Genomic DNA, 15,802 nt, shown 5'->3' with positions numbered 1-15,802 from the left:
AGTGAGAAGTAAATGGATGTTTCCCTTGCTGTGACCAAAGTTGCCCATCCCTGCGTCTAGCCCGACTTGCTGCAGCTGGAGAGAGTATTGAGGTTTTTTTTTTTTTAACACTCCACTTCCCTGCATCCTTTGCGCGCCCGTAAAGCCTTGTGGGTAGTTTACGAACGTCCTTGTCCTCCCGAGCGCACACCGTCTGCCTGCACGCAAAGGCTCCAGGACCTCTGTCATTCACTTGTACTTGAATAAAACCCGGTTTTTCAGTCATGATGGCAGCAAGATTTCTCCGCCGTGCTCTCCCTGTGCTGAGGCAGACTCGCTCCTACGCCGAGGCTGTGAGCGGAGCCCCGCAGATGTCCTTCACTTTCGCCTCCCCGACGCAGGTAGCCAGCTCTCTGTTAACGTTACACGACGAGGCCCGGCAAGCTACGCGGCTAACTCGGTCTTTACTTGAAGCACACCGTCACAGTTTGTTTAAAATCTCTTTGAGTCATTTAGCAAGTTTGTGCAAATGAATGGTTTTCTATGGTGAGTGTGCGCCTGCAGTTCACACAGGGCGTGTGTGCGTGTAGTGTCACTAAATGGTTTAGCTTAGCTTAGCTCAGCTAGCAGCCGATATTTAACCTAGCTGTCATTCACTGTCTTTGGGTGTTACAGTCAACTTTGCGAACTGCATTACTTAAACAGCACTGATTTAGAGTTCGGTTAGGTAAAAGGTGTGTGTCTGCACACATGTTTCAAATGTGTTTAGCTACATGAGATGTAAATAACGTCAGAGTGTTAAATGTAAAGCTGTCTAACCTTGAGGTTCATGTCATTGGTAATGTTATCCCAGCATTCACGTTTTTCTGATTTCAGTTCACTCTGGATGTATGAGTCCTGTTTCACAGAGTGCTAAAAGTCTACCTCGCCCTGCTGCAGAACTAGTTTGTTCTAATAAGAGTTAAGAAATTAATTATGTTGTTTTATAAATAAATGTTAAGGTGGCTGTCAGTGGTCGTTTAATAGTATAATGATGTGCACAGTTTTATAAATATTACACTTGAAGATTGGTCTCCGTGTCTGTGACCCCTCACCATTCGTCAATGTTGAACTTTTGCAAAGCAGGCCATGAGTCAATGCATCTTTTTTTCTCTCTCTCTCTCTGCTCTCCAGGTGTTTTTCAAAGAGGCCAGTGTGAAACAGGTAGATGTGCCCACCCTTACTGGTGCGTTTGGTATCCTTCCAGCCCACGTACCCACCCTGCAGGTGCTCAGGCCTGGGGTTGTCACAGTCTTCAGTGAGGATGGCTCCTCTGCCAAGTACTTTGGTAAGAATAGTATCTGTGATTTTGGCCAGACCTTAACTTTTGCTGCTTACATGAATGATGAATTTGTAAATCTAGAGCAGGTGTGTCAAACTCAAATGAGGTAGATGGCCAGATTTGTAAAATGAGACTCAATCAGCGGCTGAACCAATTTTATTTGTTGCCAAAATCAGTATGACTGAAAAAATCAATCGGTTGCTAGTGGATTTATTATTTAAAATCAGGGTTGTCAAACTTGATTACGGAGGGAGTAAAAAATAATTTTGGCTTTTACTCAAGGCCCAAACGGGGTCAATCTTTATTGAATAACCTCCTTACATTGACCATGTTTTCATCAGAGGTAATAAGACAAACTTAACTGCTCCTAAGACATATTATAGAGTTCAGAACAAACCAAGGATTAAAAAAAAAATCAAACGAGAGATCTTTCAAATAAAGGACACATCAGCATTATTATTTTTCTTTCTATCAGCAGTTTTTCAGAGTCCAGTTTTAAAGCAGGTAGTCAAAAAATGACAAAACTATATATTTTTCAAAATAAAATCTAAAATATTTTATTATGAATTAAAATTAACAACTCCATCAAACACAGTATTCATTTTAAAATGTGATCAATCGAGTGAAAATGTGCAAATATTATAACCGTAAACAGTCTACTTTGTGATTACAAGAAAACTGAAAAAAGATGTTTGGCATCTTGACTTTTTGGACTACAAGAAAATACGCTCAGCTGTGGAGACTCTCAGGATGAAGTGTGTGCTTTATTGAGACACCTGTCTGAGGTGTTGCTCACACGGGTATGCACTTCCAAACATGCAGAGCATTTGAGCAGCTTTTAGGTGGTGTTGGAGCATTGTTTCAGGGTTGAAGAATGGAGGCTATGCAGCCACAGACTCCTTCAATGTGCCACCACATTAGAGTTTCTGTCAGTATCAGCTCCATTTGGATGTGTACAGGGGCTCTTTCTACAGCAGAAACTTCCCCTGTAAACTCAGTGTCGAGTGTACTCAGTTTAACTGCACAGTGTGCGGTTGACAAGACAGTGGTGGAGACCTTTGTTTGGCAAAGGCTCACCCTGAATCTATATCTATGTCCATGTTCTAATGGTCCATTAATCTGCAGATTTCACACACTCTGTTATGCTGCACAGAAACCACAGTGGGGAGCTGGAGCTTGCGAGTTCTGATTGGTGTGCCAGCCTTAGTGCTGCATTCTGGGAGTTGTTTCAGTGATGTGTGTGCTATATACCGGAGGGCCAGCTATGATAGAAAAATAATATTATCTCGCAGGCCGGTTATAAGCCTCAAATTTGACACCTGTGATCTAGAGACGCTGATTTATATCCCTTAAAACAAATATCTTCCAAAATTACAGATTAGCTTTCACAATGTGAAATATGTGTATCTTGTATGTCCTGTAAATAGCTTTGCTCTCCACTTGGATCGTTTAGTGTGTCCATGTCTCAGGCTTGTGGAATCTGTATTTTTGTTATTCTAGTAAATACATTTAATCAAGTATTGAACTCATCCTTTTCTTTTAAACATACATTAGATTTTATTTTAAGATTAGCTTGTAGCCCAAATACTTAGGTACAATGTTTGAGTTGTTTACATTGATCATTTAAACCCTTTAGGTGAAAATGAATTGTGAAACAGAAGCTTCCCTGAGAGTGAGACAGGGCGTCCTTGATTTATGACTCACATTACATTGTTTTTGATGAACAATGAAAATGGCTGTATGTTGGCATGTTTAGTTACACTTTTGTGTTTGTGTATACAGTGAGCAGTGGGTCCATCACAGTCAACGCTGATTCTTCAGTGCAGCTGCTGGCTGAGGAGGCTGTTGCTTTGGACCAGCTGGACATTTCTGTGAGTAAAATGTCAACAAGACAAGACACCATTAAAACACATCTCAAACAACATTTGGCCATACGACCATAATACGACCAATGGTTATTTGTTCATTCCAATTCAGTTTTCATTGAGTAGAATCATTTGTCAGGTATTTTAATCATGTTATAGAGAATTAGCTTCATTCTGACTATGACAGGAAATACCATAATGCCTCTAAAAATTATAAAAAGAAGAGAATCTACCCAGTCAACCCAGTCAATTTTGTTGAGACAATTATCTGCCACATTTTTTTTTAAATATCACTGTACGCGGTTCAATGCATCAGCAATAGCATCATGGCAAGCTGTGAATCTTTGGAAAAAAATGTTTAATGTTTTAAAAAAGTGTTTTCCCCAGAGGTGGCTCTCCACTGAAGTCTTCTCTCTGAAACATACAGTCCAAGTGGTTGAATCAGTGAATGGCATTAAATAAATGATGATATAAAATCAGTCTCCCTCTGACCCTCATGCAGCAAACACAGGACGTATACAGAGGCTACAAGCAGAGTTGCTGCAAGCCTATTTGTAGATTTGTAGGCTTTTTTAAAAAAAAAAAACAACTCTTAACACCAAACTTCCACCAGCTACGTATACATTGCGTGTCTGCTCCGGTCCGTTCCGGCTGCGTGCAACACCCACCGGCTGCTTTCTCCGTCCGCAGCACGGAGAGCACAGCCATCAGCTGGAGTGCCAAGGCAAAGGAATTCCCGCGATAATTAAACAAACTAACTGGCAACCCTATACAAACCTTATAAACACATTAACAAACACACAAACAGTCGTTTTTCTGAACCGTTAAAATGGAGTGTTTTATTTTGAAAATTAACCGGATGTTTTAATGTTGTATCGGTGTCTGACTTCCCGTCCCGCTTGTGCTTTTCTGCGCTAAATTGATGCGGCGGGCTCCGGCCTGCGGACTGCCGGAGCTGAGACACAGTGGAAGCACACACATTGAATAAAATGAAAACCTATCACCTCCGCTGACGGACCGGACACGCATCTGGTGGAAGTTGGCCAAGAGTCAAATTATCAACAGAGGTCTCCTTCTCTTACAAAAAAAAAAAAAAAAGTATTTCAAGCTGAAACAAAGCAGTTTCATGTTTGAAATCTGTGCATTGTTTGTGGGGGTTTCTAGGGGATCAAAGTGTGAATAAATATGTACATACTGAACCAAGTACAACAACCGACTGTCACTAGCACCTGGTTAAAAGTCAGTTTGACATCAGTCCAGAGAAAATCATTGATTAAATAAAGGAATTCTGCTCAAAAAGAGGTTTCAGATATTTAATGCAGGGATCATTGTTTAAATAAAATATTTGTCCAGAGGGACTTATCATGTATTTCTGCTTTACTAGAATAAACTTCACTAATACTGGTATTGATCTTATTATCTTATTATAGGCTGTGCAATAGGTCATCTTGACATTTTTAATGAGGCACACATAAATGCTAGGATCAATCTGTGTGCCATTTATAGCGAGTAGGAGCAAAGCCTTTGAACTTCAGGTGATCCGTATGAAAACCAAGAAAATGTCTTGAACTGTTGATCACATGGAGAAGATTTCATGACCTGTGTTTACACTCAAAGCTCGAACAGTACGGTCCTTTTCAGAAAGGGCTACTGAACATTTCATTTCCTTTTGTCCATTTCTTTTATATCCCTTAAAAAAAAAAAAAAAAACCCAGAGATATTAAGTTGTTTTTAATGAAATGTTTCCTGCATGGCTCTTCAGCCGTATACGAATGTAAGGCCTAATGTTGACCAAAAGTCATTTTTTAAAAATCCTTTACTGTGTTTTAGACTAAAACATTAAACTTAGACATGTCAGGCTAAGGGTGTTTCTGAAAGGCTTTCCTCTGTTTTTACATCCACCCACTATCAATTCAGTCCTACCAGTTGTGGACCACAGAACTGGAGCTACGGTTTAGCTAGGCAGTTAGCATCCTTGTGCATTTATCCCTATTTTCTATTGTTGGCAGCAATCAGTATCCACCAAAAGTCCTCCCTCGCATTCTGCTTGCCATCTCATGGGAAGTTTAAACATCAAAGCTTTATAGTTTTAAGGCTTTTTCAACACTTGTTCTAAAATAGGTGTTGCACTAGGCGTACATGACATGAGAAATACAATTGGTCAATATTGTGATTAATTCAGACCTTTGTGAAGTGTTCAATGCAAAAACTCATAGTGCACAACAATCAATGACATTGTGATCATATGGCTGCTAGGGCCAGCATTGCACATAGCAGCAATTCTCCCTGTGCCCGAGTTGTCTATGAGTGTCTGTAATCCAGAAAGGCTCTTGTTGTTTTCTTTAAGTTCCGGACATTGTGAGTGGGCGAGTAAAAAGATGATTTCTCCTGTGATGTTATTAAAAGGGCGATGGTGTCGATTAAGATGATCGATGTGTACAGTACAGGTCAGAAAGTTTCCCAAATCTAATATCTCTTTTAGGCACATGTGAAGATCAATGCTAAGTGATTGAATTGATTGCGTACTGTCTTAATTCACCTCAAGTAGGGACTAGTGATGTAACAGCTCACAGAATTCACGGTTCAGTTTGTACCTCAGTTTTGGGGTCAGGGTTCAGAGTTTGGTTCAACAGGAAAAAAGATTTAAAAAAAAAAGTCTTGTATGCATATTTCAAGGTTTGTCTCATTGATTTAGAACCGACAGTAGCTCAGTACAGTTTTTCTCCATCTTGTAGTTCTTTAGAACTACCTGTGCTTGTTGGTACATCCTGAAGTGTATGAAACATTGAACAAAATAACATTCTGCAGAGTTATGAGCATTTCTAACACCTGGAATGGGATGTGAATATGTCCATGTGTGATATTTATCCACCTATGACATATTCTGTCAAATTCATGACAAATGATATGACTTGCCAGTTGCAGTGTAGCGTAGTAGATTGTTTATGGCTCTTAAGTGTAGAATGAGATTCGTGTGATGGGTGTCCTTATCTAGTCTGTAGAGATGTGCGTAATTACTCTTCGTCCTTTCTGCAGGGAAAACTGGGCGACGGCTTTCCTTTGAACTGACACTAGATTTTTCCCCGTTCTCATTTTTTCCTCCTCGCTGATGAGTACCTCCCAGTTCATGATTATCCATCCGATCAGTAATGCAGTTGGACTTCAATGTTGAGCCCTTGTTTAAATGTCAGTCTTGTTAATACTAGGCTGCGTTATTATGCTGTCGTCGCCGAGGTGTCTATCTTTGACCTTGGGCAGTGCCAGTGTCAGTGTCAAGTTGGCTTCATGGCAGTAAATGAGTTATTTTTTACTCTTTGTCTTCCACTCGGTGGTGAAAATGCACATGGGCCCACGCTGTTAATAAGGAGGGAAAGGTCAGTCACTGTTGAGTTATAGCAGATGTGTCAAATCCCTACTGGGAGACCTTTAACTTCCAGCTATGTTTGGCATTTCTGGTTTCTAATCACTACTGTGACAAATGGAGCTTTCAGAGCAAAGAGGCAGTGGGGATTTTCTCTGCTCGTCTTACTCTCCACTTTTCACTCTTTGTTGTCAGACTTGCTGTTCTGGCTTTTACATCACAGTAAGCCTCAAAAAGCTTTTTGGAGGAGAAGAGCTTTGCAGACTTTCCTTTACAAGTCTTGGTCCTGAGATATATATTTTTCTGAATAAAAGGATAACCACCATGGTAGGTAAAAGATTAGTACATGGTTTCATTTTTTTAACAAGACTATTTTCCTCTTCTTTTTTTCAGGCTGCTAAGGCACACCTGGAGAAGGCTCAATCTGAGATGGCTGGTGCATCTGACGAGGCAGCGAGGGCAGAGGTCCAGATCAGCATAGATGCCAGCGAGGCCATCGTCAAGGCCCTGGAGTAGACCTGTGGTACGACATGTAAACTGCTATACAATGATCTGCTTCAGAGATAAATGTATGCTATCCAACTAGTAGCTGAGTATTTACAGTTCTTTTTGGAATTTGAAATAGAAAAAATGACCAGAAATTAAACATCACTGTCATTGTTATCAAGCTGTTTAATCTGTTTCTGTCACTCCATCTTCCAGGTCATCTTTTCTGTTTGTTTGATGGGATTCAATCGTCCATCTGTCTTTTTTCCAGCTGGGTCAAATCGGTGTCCAGAAGATCCCATGCTTGCTTTGTACAGTGGATAAAATAAATTTATTTGGAATTACCTTGTAGTGAAGTTTGTGGTGTTTTCTTTGCTGCTTAATGCTGACCTTCTGTGGTACATTATATAATAATGATGATGACAAGGATGGTTTTTGATGCTGATTAGAATTCTCAAGATCAGCTCTATCAAGGTTGTGCTTTGCCTCTGTGCTCTGCCTGTAGGCACCTATGTGTCCGATCAGACTTACTGTAAAGCTGTGTGTTCGCACTTACTGACATTGTTTCCTCCTTTCTAGATTTTTTGCTTGTGTTGTACTTACTCTCTGATGTAAAGTGCCTGCTAAATTAATTATTGAACATCAGCGATTCTCATCAAGCAGTCTTGGCTGTGTAATGAAATCTGCCCAAATCCAAAGGATCGCTTTGTTTACCATGTAGTAACATTTTCTTCCACTTGATGGCAGCAGATGTCAGCTGAAGCATATTTTGCACGGAGCATTTTAAATCACAAGACTGTTATTTAACTTTTCATGAAACCACAAACAGTTTCGAGGAATAGCCTCATTACTTTGCTGGCTGTTCTTTTCCTCCAAAAATATCCTTCAGTGAATGATCTTTTTTAAATTATATTTCTGCGTATCAGCTCCTGTTTCTGGTTAAAGCTTAGTCACTTTTACTGTTGCAGGTTCAGGAATCCTCAGTCACAGCCTTTATTTAATTGAGTTGGCAGAGCTTGTTTTTTTGTTGATTTCCTTTTTTTTATTTTTACAAGTGATGACCTCAGGCTTCTGTGACAAAGCCAGGAAAAGTCCTCCTCTGCCCATTCAGTGGAAAACTGGGTTTTTCTCTCTCTGCTTTCATAACTCTTGAGTTTCAGCTCAGACTCACTCCGGGAGGCACTGACCTCATTCACGTGACCGGAGGCTTTCAGAGCAGAAACCGCAACCGGTTTATTTTAAATGTCATAACTCTTGAGGGCCCTTTTAACAAGTGTAAGTACTCTCACTGGATCAGTGTTTACATAGAAATGCTTTCATGACTGTGCTTATGCCCATGCTGCAACTGATTCTTGTGTTTTAAAAGCAGTAAGGTCCGTCTTCTGCTTCCAAACAGGAACATGTTTCTTTCTTTTTTTCCAGTGCAGGAAGGCAAATTTTAGACTGTAACCAGGAAAAACTAATAGGAACATGTTATATAACCAGCAAAATGTGCTAAAAAATATATTTTTTCCAGTGATTAAGCACGTGCTGTGCAAACTTGCAGACAGTGACTCAGGTCAGCATCCATTAATAAAAAGAGAAGTTCTAAACACCTTTCACACTTCCTGCTCTGTGTTCTCCTTTCCAAAACCGCTGACATTTTCATCAAGCCCTTCTTGTCACAGCTGCACACACACACACACGCATACTTAATCATCAGCCTCAGGGCCTGCAAGTAGCACTTCACAAAGACGAGATGAAAACGGCCTTGTCAAAACCATTCCCTCTTTAATTCAGATTTATGATCGGGGATGTTTAAACCGAACTTGCTTTTAACGCTATACTTGATTCAAATGTCAAAGCCCTAAATTAAATTGTGCATGCTCTGTTCTCTTAGTTTTATGTGCAGTCATGTAGCTAAAACTGAGGGAGCAGAATGTTCCAACTTATCTGTGGAAGAAGATAATGTAGTAGAGGAACAATTTTATTAAAGTCATGTCTAGAATTTGGAGGCTTCTCTAAACATTTGAGTAACTAATCATGAGATTTTACCATTTTATCTCATCTGTTCCCATCAAGAAGTGTCAGGATGCCTCAGCCACACACCCTAAAGAACTAAGTGTTTCATAATTGAAGCCTCCAGTTCCAAATGTAGAAGTGCCGTACATCCATAGAAGCAGTGAAGGGCTGTACATTGATAAAGGGCATTGATGAGTATCCAGTGAGAGCTCTCGCTCAACAGCCACTTGTTGATGTTCCAGGGCTCATGAGCTATCTGATAATGAGTCTCCAACTCCGATGAATGCGGATATACTGTAATTAAAAGACAGCTCCGTGGGTCCCTGAGGGAGTAATGCGATGCATGCCATGACAGTCCATGGAGTCGTCTCTGAGTGGTACTCTGACACTAGTAGAATCCTGGTGAACTGAGTGCTCATAAGCTGTATTTACTGAGCTGACTATGACAGGAATAAAGGAGACCAGCACCTGTGAGGGATCTAATGGAGAGGTTTTTTAATCACTGTGTAATGTATTCTGTGAGATTTAACATTTATAAGTAGACTTGCCCCTGTAAGCTTATAAGCTAGCTCTTACAACAATGTTGGGTGGAAACTTTGTGATTCAACACAATATGAGTCATGATAATTCTGAAATTGGAATGACTGTTAAAGCTATTCAAATGTTTTTTTTAATTTTTTTTTTTAATGGTTTTGTGTTATTAGTCTTCAATCTCCAACTGCTCTGAAAATCACAAATACTTAAAGGAGGATCTCGACTTGTTAAAGTTTTTTTTTTTTTTCTCTCATGCTAAGGAGATGTTTAGAAAGGTTGTCATGCTAGCACGGTCTATGCTGAAATACAGTTGGATGACAAAATCTAGTACAGACATACATCATGTAGCAGCAGGTCTACACTTACACCCACTTAATGCCACATTTGGTCGAAACATTTGATTTATCACACTTTTGTAGCATTGAGAAGTGTGCTGCTTTCTTTCCATCCTTACAACTTTGGCAATCCTCAAACTTTTCCTCAAGTCAAACCAAGAGGTCAAACGTTTTGGTTTTTAAATTAAATGTTCAGTTTGAGTCCAACTAATTGGCGGTTAATTTAAATAGCTTACCATGACAACAAAATATATCTTATCCAGTACTTTAGTGAATGACCTATTATCAAAACCGATGTACTAAGTGCTACTTAATGTTAGCACACAACCAAACAATGTGGTTAACTTAACCTGCTTTAACTTGTGAACAAAGTTATTTGGAAAATGGTAATGTTAGTATGTATCCCAAAGCAGTGAAATCATACTAAGTTGTGTATCCCCATAGTTAAATATCTCTAGCCTGTTCCATCCATCACCAGTCAACGTCCTCAGGTCTTCTAACCAGGTGTGCTGCTTGTTGTCCCACAGATTTGATTGGCTTCAGACCACCTGTTGTCATTTTGAGAAGTTGCAGTTGTTCTGTTTTCAGTTAATTTTTCAGATTATTATTATTATGGTTCAAATGATCTTTATTGTATTTTTTGTGAAGCTACATCTAGCTACATTAGCAGCCTGCACAAATCAAGGGTCCTATGATATCAGCTTGGGCTCTGGTTAGCTTTTCTTTTTTTTAACACAAAAAGAAATTAATTTGTAATGGAATATCTGTAAAGTAAGAAAAATCAGATGAATTAAAGTATCAATCGCTTAATAGAAATATTTCTTTGCAGCAGGGTATAGTTAGGCTGTGTCCAGGCACCTGTCAGTACAAACAGCTCACAGTCAAGCAGTGGGCTTTAAAATGAATCTTTAGCCCTTGGAAAGAATTAAGGCATACAATTTTCTTTATATACTGCCAAAGGCTCCATCATGACACACACAGTCTGTGGGAAAACAAGACATTTTTTCCTGTATGAACTTCCTGCCTTCAGAATCTTGATACAGGCTGAGTCACTGACTGTATGATCTGCATATCGAGCCGCTCTAACCACGAGACTTAAAACACAGCTGAGAGTCTCTCAGTAGACACTCAAACCGAACCCCTCTTCATCTCTTTTATTTCAATGCTCTTATTGGCTTCATCAAATCACAGGACCCTCTTCACCTGCACCCCCATCAGCATTTCCCTCCTCATGTTAATGATAATTGATGCAGCTGACAACTTTGCAATACCTGTAAATTTATCAGGCATGATCATGAAAAAAATAAAACAACAGGCGCATAATAAGGGAGTTATGCAGACATCGAGGGACTGACAGATGACACATTATGAGACACTAATCTGATTTTTAAACAGGGTGAGGTCAACAGCTCTATAGATATGCATGTGTGCATTAGATTTGAACTCAAGATTACACATAAGATTATTCCTTTCCAGAAAGTGATGTCATGTTTTGATTTGATTCATCAGCAAGACAAGCAAATTGTTCTTTCAATGAGCCAGAACATTTCTCTGTTTGTCTCGTTTGACCTGGTTTTTTTTTTTTGTCTTTCTCTTCTCTTGTTGCATACACCTACCAGTCAGACCAATAAATGATATTTAAATTGCCATTTTTGATCATCTGCAGGGGGAATATTTCCATCAGCAGATCTGGCTGCAGGATATTGAGAGTGCCTGATGTGCAAAGGCAAATTAAAGACCTGGAGAAGAGGAAATTAAAGGTCCGGAAAATTTAAACGCTTAGAGCAATGAGTCAGTTATGACTGCAGATGGCAATTTTCCACACACCAAAGTGCTCCAAAATTACACATATCATCCAGCGTGCATAATCATCTGCTTTGGAACTTTAATAAACTGTGTGTGTGTGTGTGTGTGTGTGTGTGTGTGTCACATGGTGCTGACACTTGGATGCATTTTGGGGCAGCTTTTCTTCAGCGTGAAAGCTCCATTTCCACCTGTGAGATACGGTCAAGCATGGCTAAGTGTGCATCAAGGGGGGGCCAAATTGAGGCTCTGCAAGCAAAAAGAGAGAAAAGAGAGGCATCCAGCGAGTGAAGCTGATTGAAGTGCTGACCTTTTTGGTGGGACTGTGTAAAGAGGGGGCCTGCAGACTCTCAGTCAGCTGTCAGATACTGCATCCAGCCTGGTTGTAGGAGTAGGGCCCTGACACCAGCCTCCCACGACTGCACCCTGTTTGTGTCATCCATCCCTCCATTCTTACAGCCTTCCATTCCACACAAACACCCACCCACCCGCCAAATCCACATGGCACACACACATACACACACACAGACAAACACACACACAGAGAATGAAGCAGGCACCGCTGCAAACACTCAGCCAGACGCAAACATCCACACAAACACAAACATATTTCAGCCTGCGCCAGCTAGGTAACATTTCTACAAATAGCAGTGTGGGCATTTGGGAGACGATCGCAAACGCAGCCTGCTGTAGGGGTGAGATAATCAGCTTTGTGGTAACAGCAAATGGCCCCTGAGTGGCAAGGCAGGTAATCATTGCACAGAGTGTTTTTTATCAGAGCAGGAAAGAGTGCTCTTCTATTCTCGTGTGTGTATGCATATTCACGCAGAAAAGCAGCCAATTTAAAGATAGGCAGGTATAAAAAGTACCATTACACGCACCCATACGCTAAATTCTCATACATACGCACATTAATGGTGTGGTTACTGCATATCTACCACCTACACTGTTTCTACACCAAAATAACATTAAAAAAAAAAACAACTCAAATGAACAATATTATGCAGCTATCAAACATGAAGCTGTTCTTGTTTGTAAAATATATAGTCTTGTGATCCAAGGCCATAACAGTCAAAGAAATAAAGGAAAAAAGGTCTTTCTGTGTTCATAGCTGCTCCTCCGCCTTCTACATTTACATAAGCAGGAAAAAAAAGGAGCAGATTTGCTTAAATCATGCTTGGAATTATTCCATATCCCCAGTCTGTTTCCAGTTTTGCTGATGATCTTCACTCAATTTCACATTACCAAAGAAAAACATCCACATTTCCTTTTTGTTGTGAATTCAAGGCACTAATTAGCAGATTTGAGTGGTTTCATGCACATTTTACAACAATATGCATAAATGAAAACCAAAGGAAGCAAAAGCTTTCAACAGATTGCAGTACAAGCTAAATTAAATCTTCCCTTGAAGAAAGATTGAATAAAGACTATAAGATTGTGTTTGTGTGAATGCGAGTGTGTGTGTGTGTGTGTGTGTGTGTGTGTGTGTGTGTGTGTGTGTGTGTGTGTGTGTGTGTGTGTGTGTGTGTGTGTGTGTGTGTGTGTGTGTGTGTGTGTGTGTGTGTGTGTGTGTGTGTGCGTGCGTGTGTGTGTGAGGAGGATGGGTAGGCTGGCTTTGCTGTGACAGATGTGTAAAATATCTGTCTTTCCCGACAGCTACTGACAATGGGGATTGGTTCTGTTTGGCATTCCAGCTAGAGGTGTCACATGCTGGAGGGTTCAGTGGAGTGCATCGGCAGGGTGGGACCTACTCTGAGTGTTGACTTCACTGTGGGGTGTGTTTGCCTGTATGTGGGTGCATGCAAGTACAAAAAAATGAAGCCAATGGAAAGTAGAGGTTTTCCAAAATATAAGGTAAGACGAGGTCAAACCTGACACATGTGTGCGGGTGCTGATCAAGTAAGTGTGAAGGGAGCACTTTGGCCTTTTGTGCCCCTGCTGACAGTATCAGTGTGCATGGCTCTATGTTTAGTCATAAGGAAGACGAAGAGGCTCACTCCAGTCTTGCTTTATATTTCTTATGCATTTCTCAGCAGTAGGTTTCCACCTCCATTCGCAACAAATCAGGAAAAAAAACAGGGCACTGAGACGTATGCTTCAAATCTGTTACTCTACAAGTCTACATTATTGATTCCCCACTAGAGGTTGTTTTGGGTTCTTGTACATCCGGGGGCTACCTCTACAGTTATTTGGGGCAGGAATGGCAGAGAGGCTGCTAAACTTATTTAGAATAATGGGAATTGCATCATGTCAAACGTATATATCGAGTCAGCTATGAAGAATCAATGCTAATTACTGTGGCCCTTCCTACAATGCCAGATAAGTCAAATATATGAAAGTGCAGGAAAGCAAATACTTGTTTGTTGAATGTAAATACTTCTCCCACAATGCTTGTTTCTCTGTGTACAATCCTCAAAATAATAATAAAGACATTCTAAAGGTTTCTCTTTGATGGTTTTGCTTTTGTAGATAATTCAAAGGCTTTATTATTAATATCAGTCTGCTTCATTACATCTAAAAATTCCTCACAAGCTTTAATATAACAAATTAACTTAGAGTAGTCAACAAAAAATTACTACAGATTCCCCGTCCGGAGATAGACGACCAGAATTGTTCCAAACAGAACCAAATGAAAAAATACAGAAAAAAGGACAGGCTGGCTGCGGATAAAAGCCTTATTTGGACAGCCGTCTCTAGGTGTGATTTTTACGACACTGTGACATTTCACATTCAATGTGGGTGTTACGGAAGAGTTATGGGGAGAAGAGGTGATCCTCCCTCTGTGCCGGCTTCAGAGGAAGCATCATAGGCATTACAGAGGCATTAAAGGGGCGACACAGAATTGTCTGAGCCAGTGGGGGAGAACAGCTCCGTGTGTGTGTGTGTGTGTGCATGTCTGACTGTGTGTGTGTATGTATGTGGAGCTCCCGCCGTGTCATGGTCACTTCCGCAATGCCATAACGCAATGTGAATTTACAGACGGGGACACCAACGTTACGCCGTTGCGGAATCAATATGAACGTCTTAAGGTGTAATGATGCTGGAGCTTCATTACAGTGCTGTTGCGGAATGGCAATTTGAAAAGGGCTCATGGGAACGATGAAAAGAGGTTATTTCTGTATTAGTCTAAATCATTTTATTGTGGGGGAGAAGAACTTTATAGAGGTGGGTAAACACTGCTGTCTATGTTCTGATATATTAATAATCACACTGTGAAAATGGTTACAATAGCCATCTGTGTTACAGTTCATGTTAGAGACATTACACAACCCTCAGTTAATGCAGGGAGAGCACCTGAGCTGACAGCTGTAAACCAAAGCTTACAGTACCACCAGCTGAATGCCGCTAATCCTGGCACAGGCATACGACTCTTCCCAAACAAGGGGCTGATCCCTCGGTGCAGATGACGTCCGATTGCTCCACTGTCCTTTTGCTCCACTGTCCTTTTGCAGAGTTAGTCATCTCTTCCACTCTTTCCCCTCTCCCCCTGTGTTCAGATCACTCAGTCCCATGTGATCCACCCGTCAGGCCTGGGGTGTGTTTTGCGGCCTTTTTAGACTCTTTCACACACATTTTCCTGGTAGACGGTCTTTAGCTGCTCCACCTCCTATTTCCAAAACAACTTCTGGATGTGCCTTGACACGTGAGGACTCATTCACACATGAGCACAAAATGAACACACACACTCACCATTAAAGTGCCGAAAGCGATTGTTTGCTCTTTAATTGTATGGTGAAGAGCAGGTGAGGACCCCTTTTGTACCTGTGTGTACTTATGTGTGTGTATAAACGGCAGCATGCCAAAGGGGGAATTGAGACAAGAGTGTAAATAACATCCAACGTGCTCAGTATTACCTTTCCTTCCTCTTGAAATGTGTTGAAACATATTTATGTCATCGTATCTGTTCTGCCACCTGTGCTGTTTTGAAACTTTCCAACTGAAAAAGCGTTTTGTGAATTCTCAGCGATGATGTCACGCTTCCTAAAAAGCAACCGTGAAGACAATATAACTGCATCCATTATGATGTCACTTCTGCTAAAAGTATAAGGATGTCAACCATATACCTCATATGCATGAACATGTCCACAGGTAAATGCAGCCACTTAGCCAATTGGTA

General features: G+C 40.6%; 1 protein-coding gene across 4 annotated transcripts; it reads left to right on the top strand.

The window, feature by feature from the left end:
- Positions 1-150: 150 nt before the first annotated feature.
- Positions 151-7,356, top strand: atp5f1d (ATP synthase F1 subunit delta). Of its 4 annotated transcripts, none has more exons than XR_010666535.1 (5): positions 151-380; positions 1,153-1,306; positions 3,083-3,171; positions 6,920-7,095; positions 7,284-7,356. XR_010666535.1 is itself a non-coding variant. In XM_029277020.2 (5 exons), exons 1-4 carry the CDS (start codon positions 264-266, stop codon positions 7,040-7,042), a joined length of 483 nt encoding a protein of 160 aa, XP_029132853.1. In that variant the 5' UTR covers positions 151-263; the 3' UTR covers positions 7,043-7,049; positions 7,284-7,356. The 4 variants fall into 4 exon arrangements, 2 of the variants coding, with proteins under 2 accessions (XP_029132853.1, XP_020487700.1); XR_002277935.3 differs by having other exon boundaries at positions 7,229-7,356; XM_029277020.2 differs by having other exon boundaries at positions 6,920-7,049.
- The last annotated feature ends 8,446 nt before the right edge of the window (positions 7,357-15,802 follow it).

This window comes from Labrus bergylta, chromosome 6 (assembly GCF_963930695.1).
Source record: "Labrus bergylta chromosome 6, fLabBer1.1, whole genome shotgun sequence".
In the NCBI taxonomy this organism is placed as follows: Eukaryota; Metazoa; Chordata; class Actinopteri; order Labriformes; family Labridae; genus Labrus; species Labrus bergylta.
This window is presented reverse-complemented; position numbering and strand designations above follow the sequence as displayed.

Excerpts from the sequence above, each read along its gene's own strand:
- atp5f1d (XM_029277020.2), top strand. The coding sequence starts at position 264 with ATGATGGCAGCAAGATTTCTCCGCCGTGCTCTCCCTGTGCTGAGGCAG. Across the intron at positions 381-1,152 it reads CTTTCGCCTCCCCGACGCAG|GTGTTTTTCAAAGAGGCCAG; the intron begins GTAGCCAGCTCT and ends TCTGCTCTCCAG. Across the intron at positions 3,172-6,919 it reads TGGACCAGCTGGACATTTCT|GCTGCTAAGGCACACCTGGA; the intron begins GTGAGTAAAATG and ends TCTTTTTTTCAG.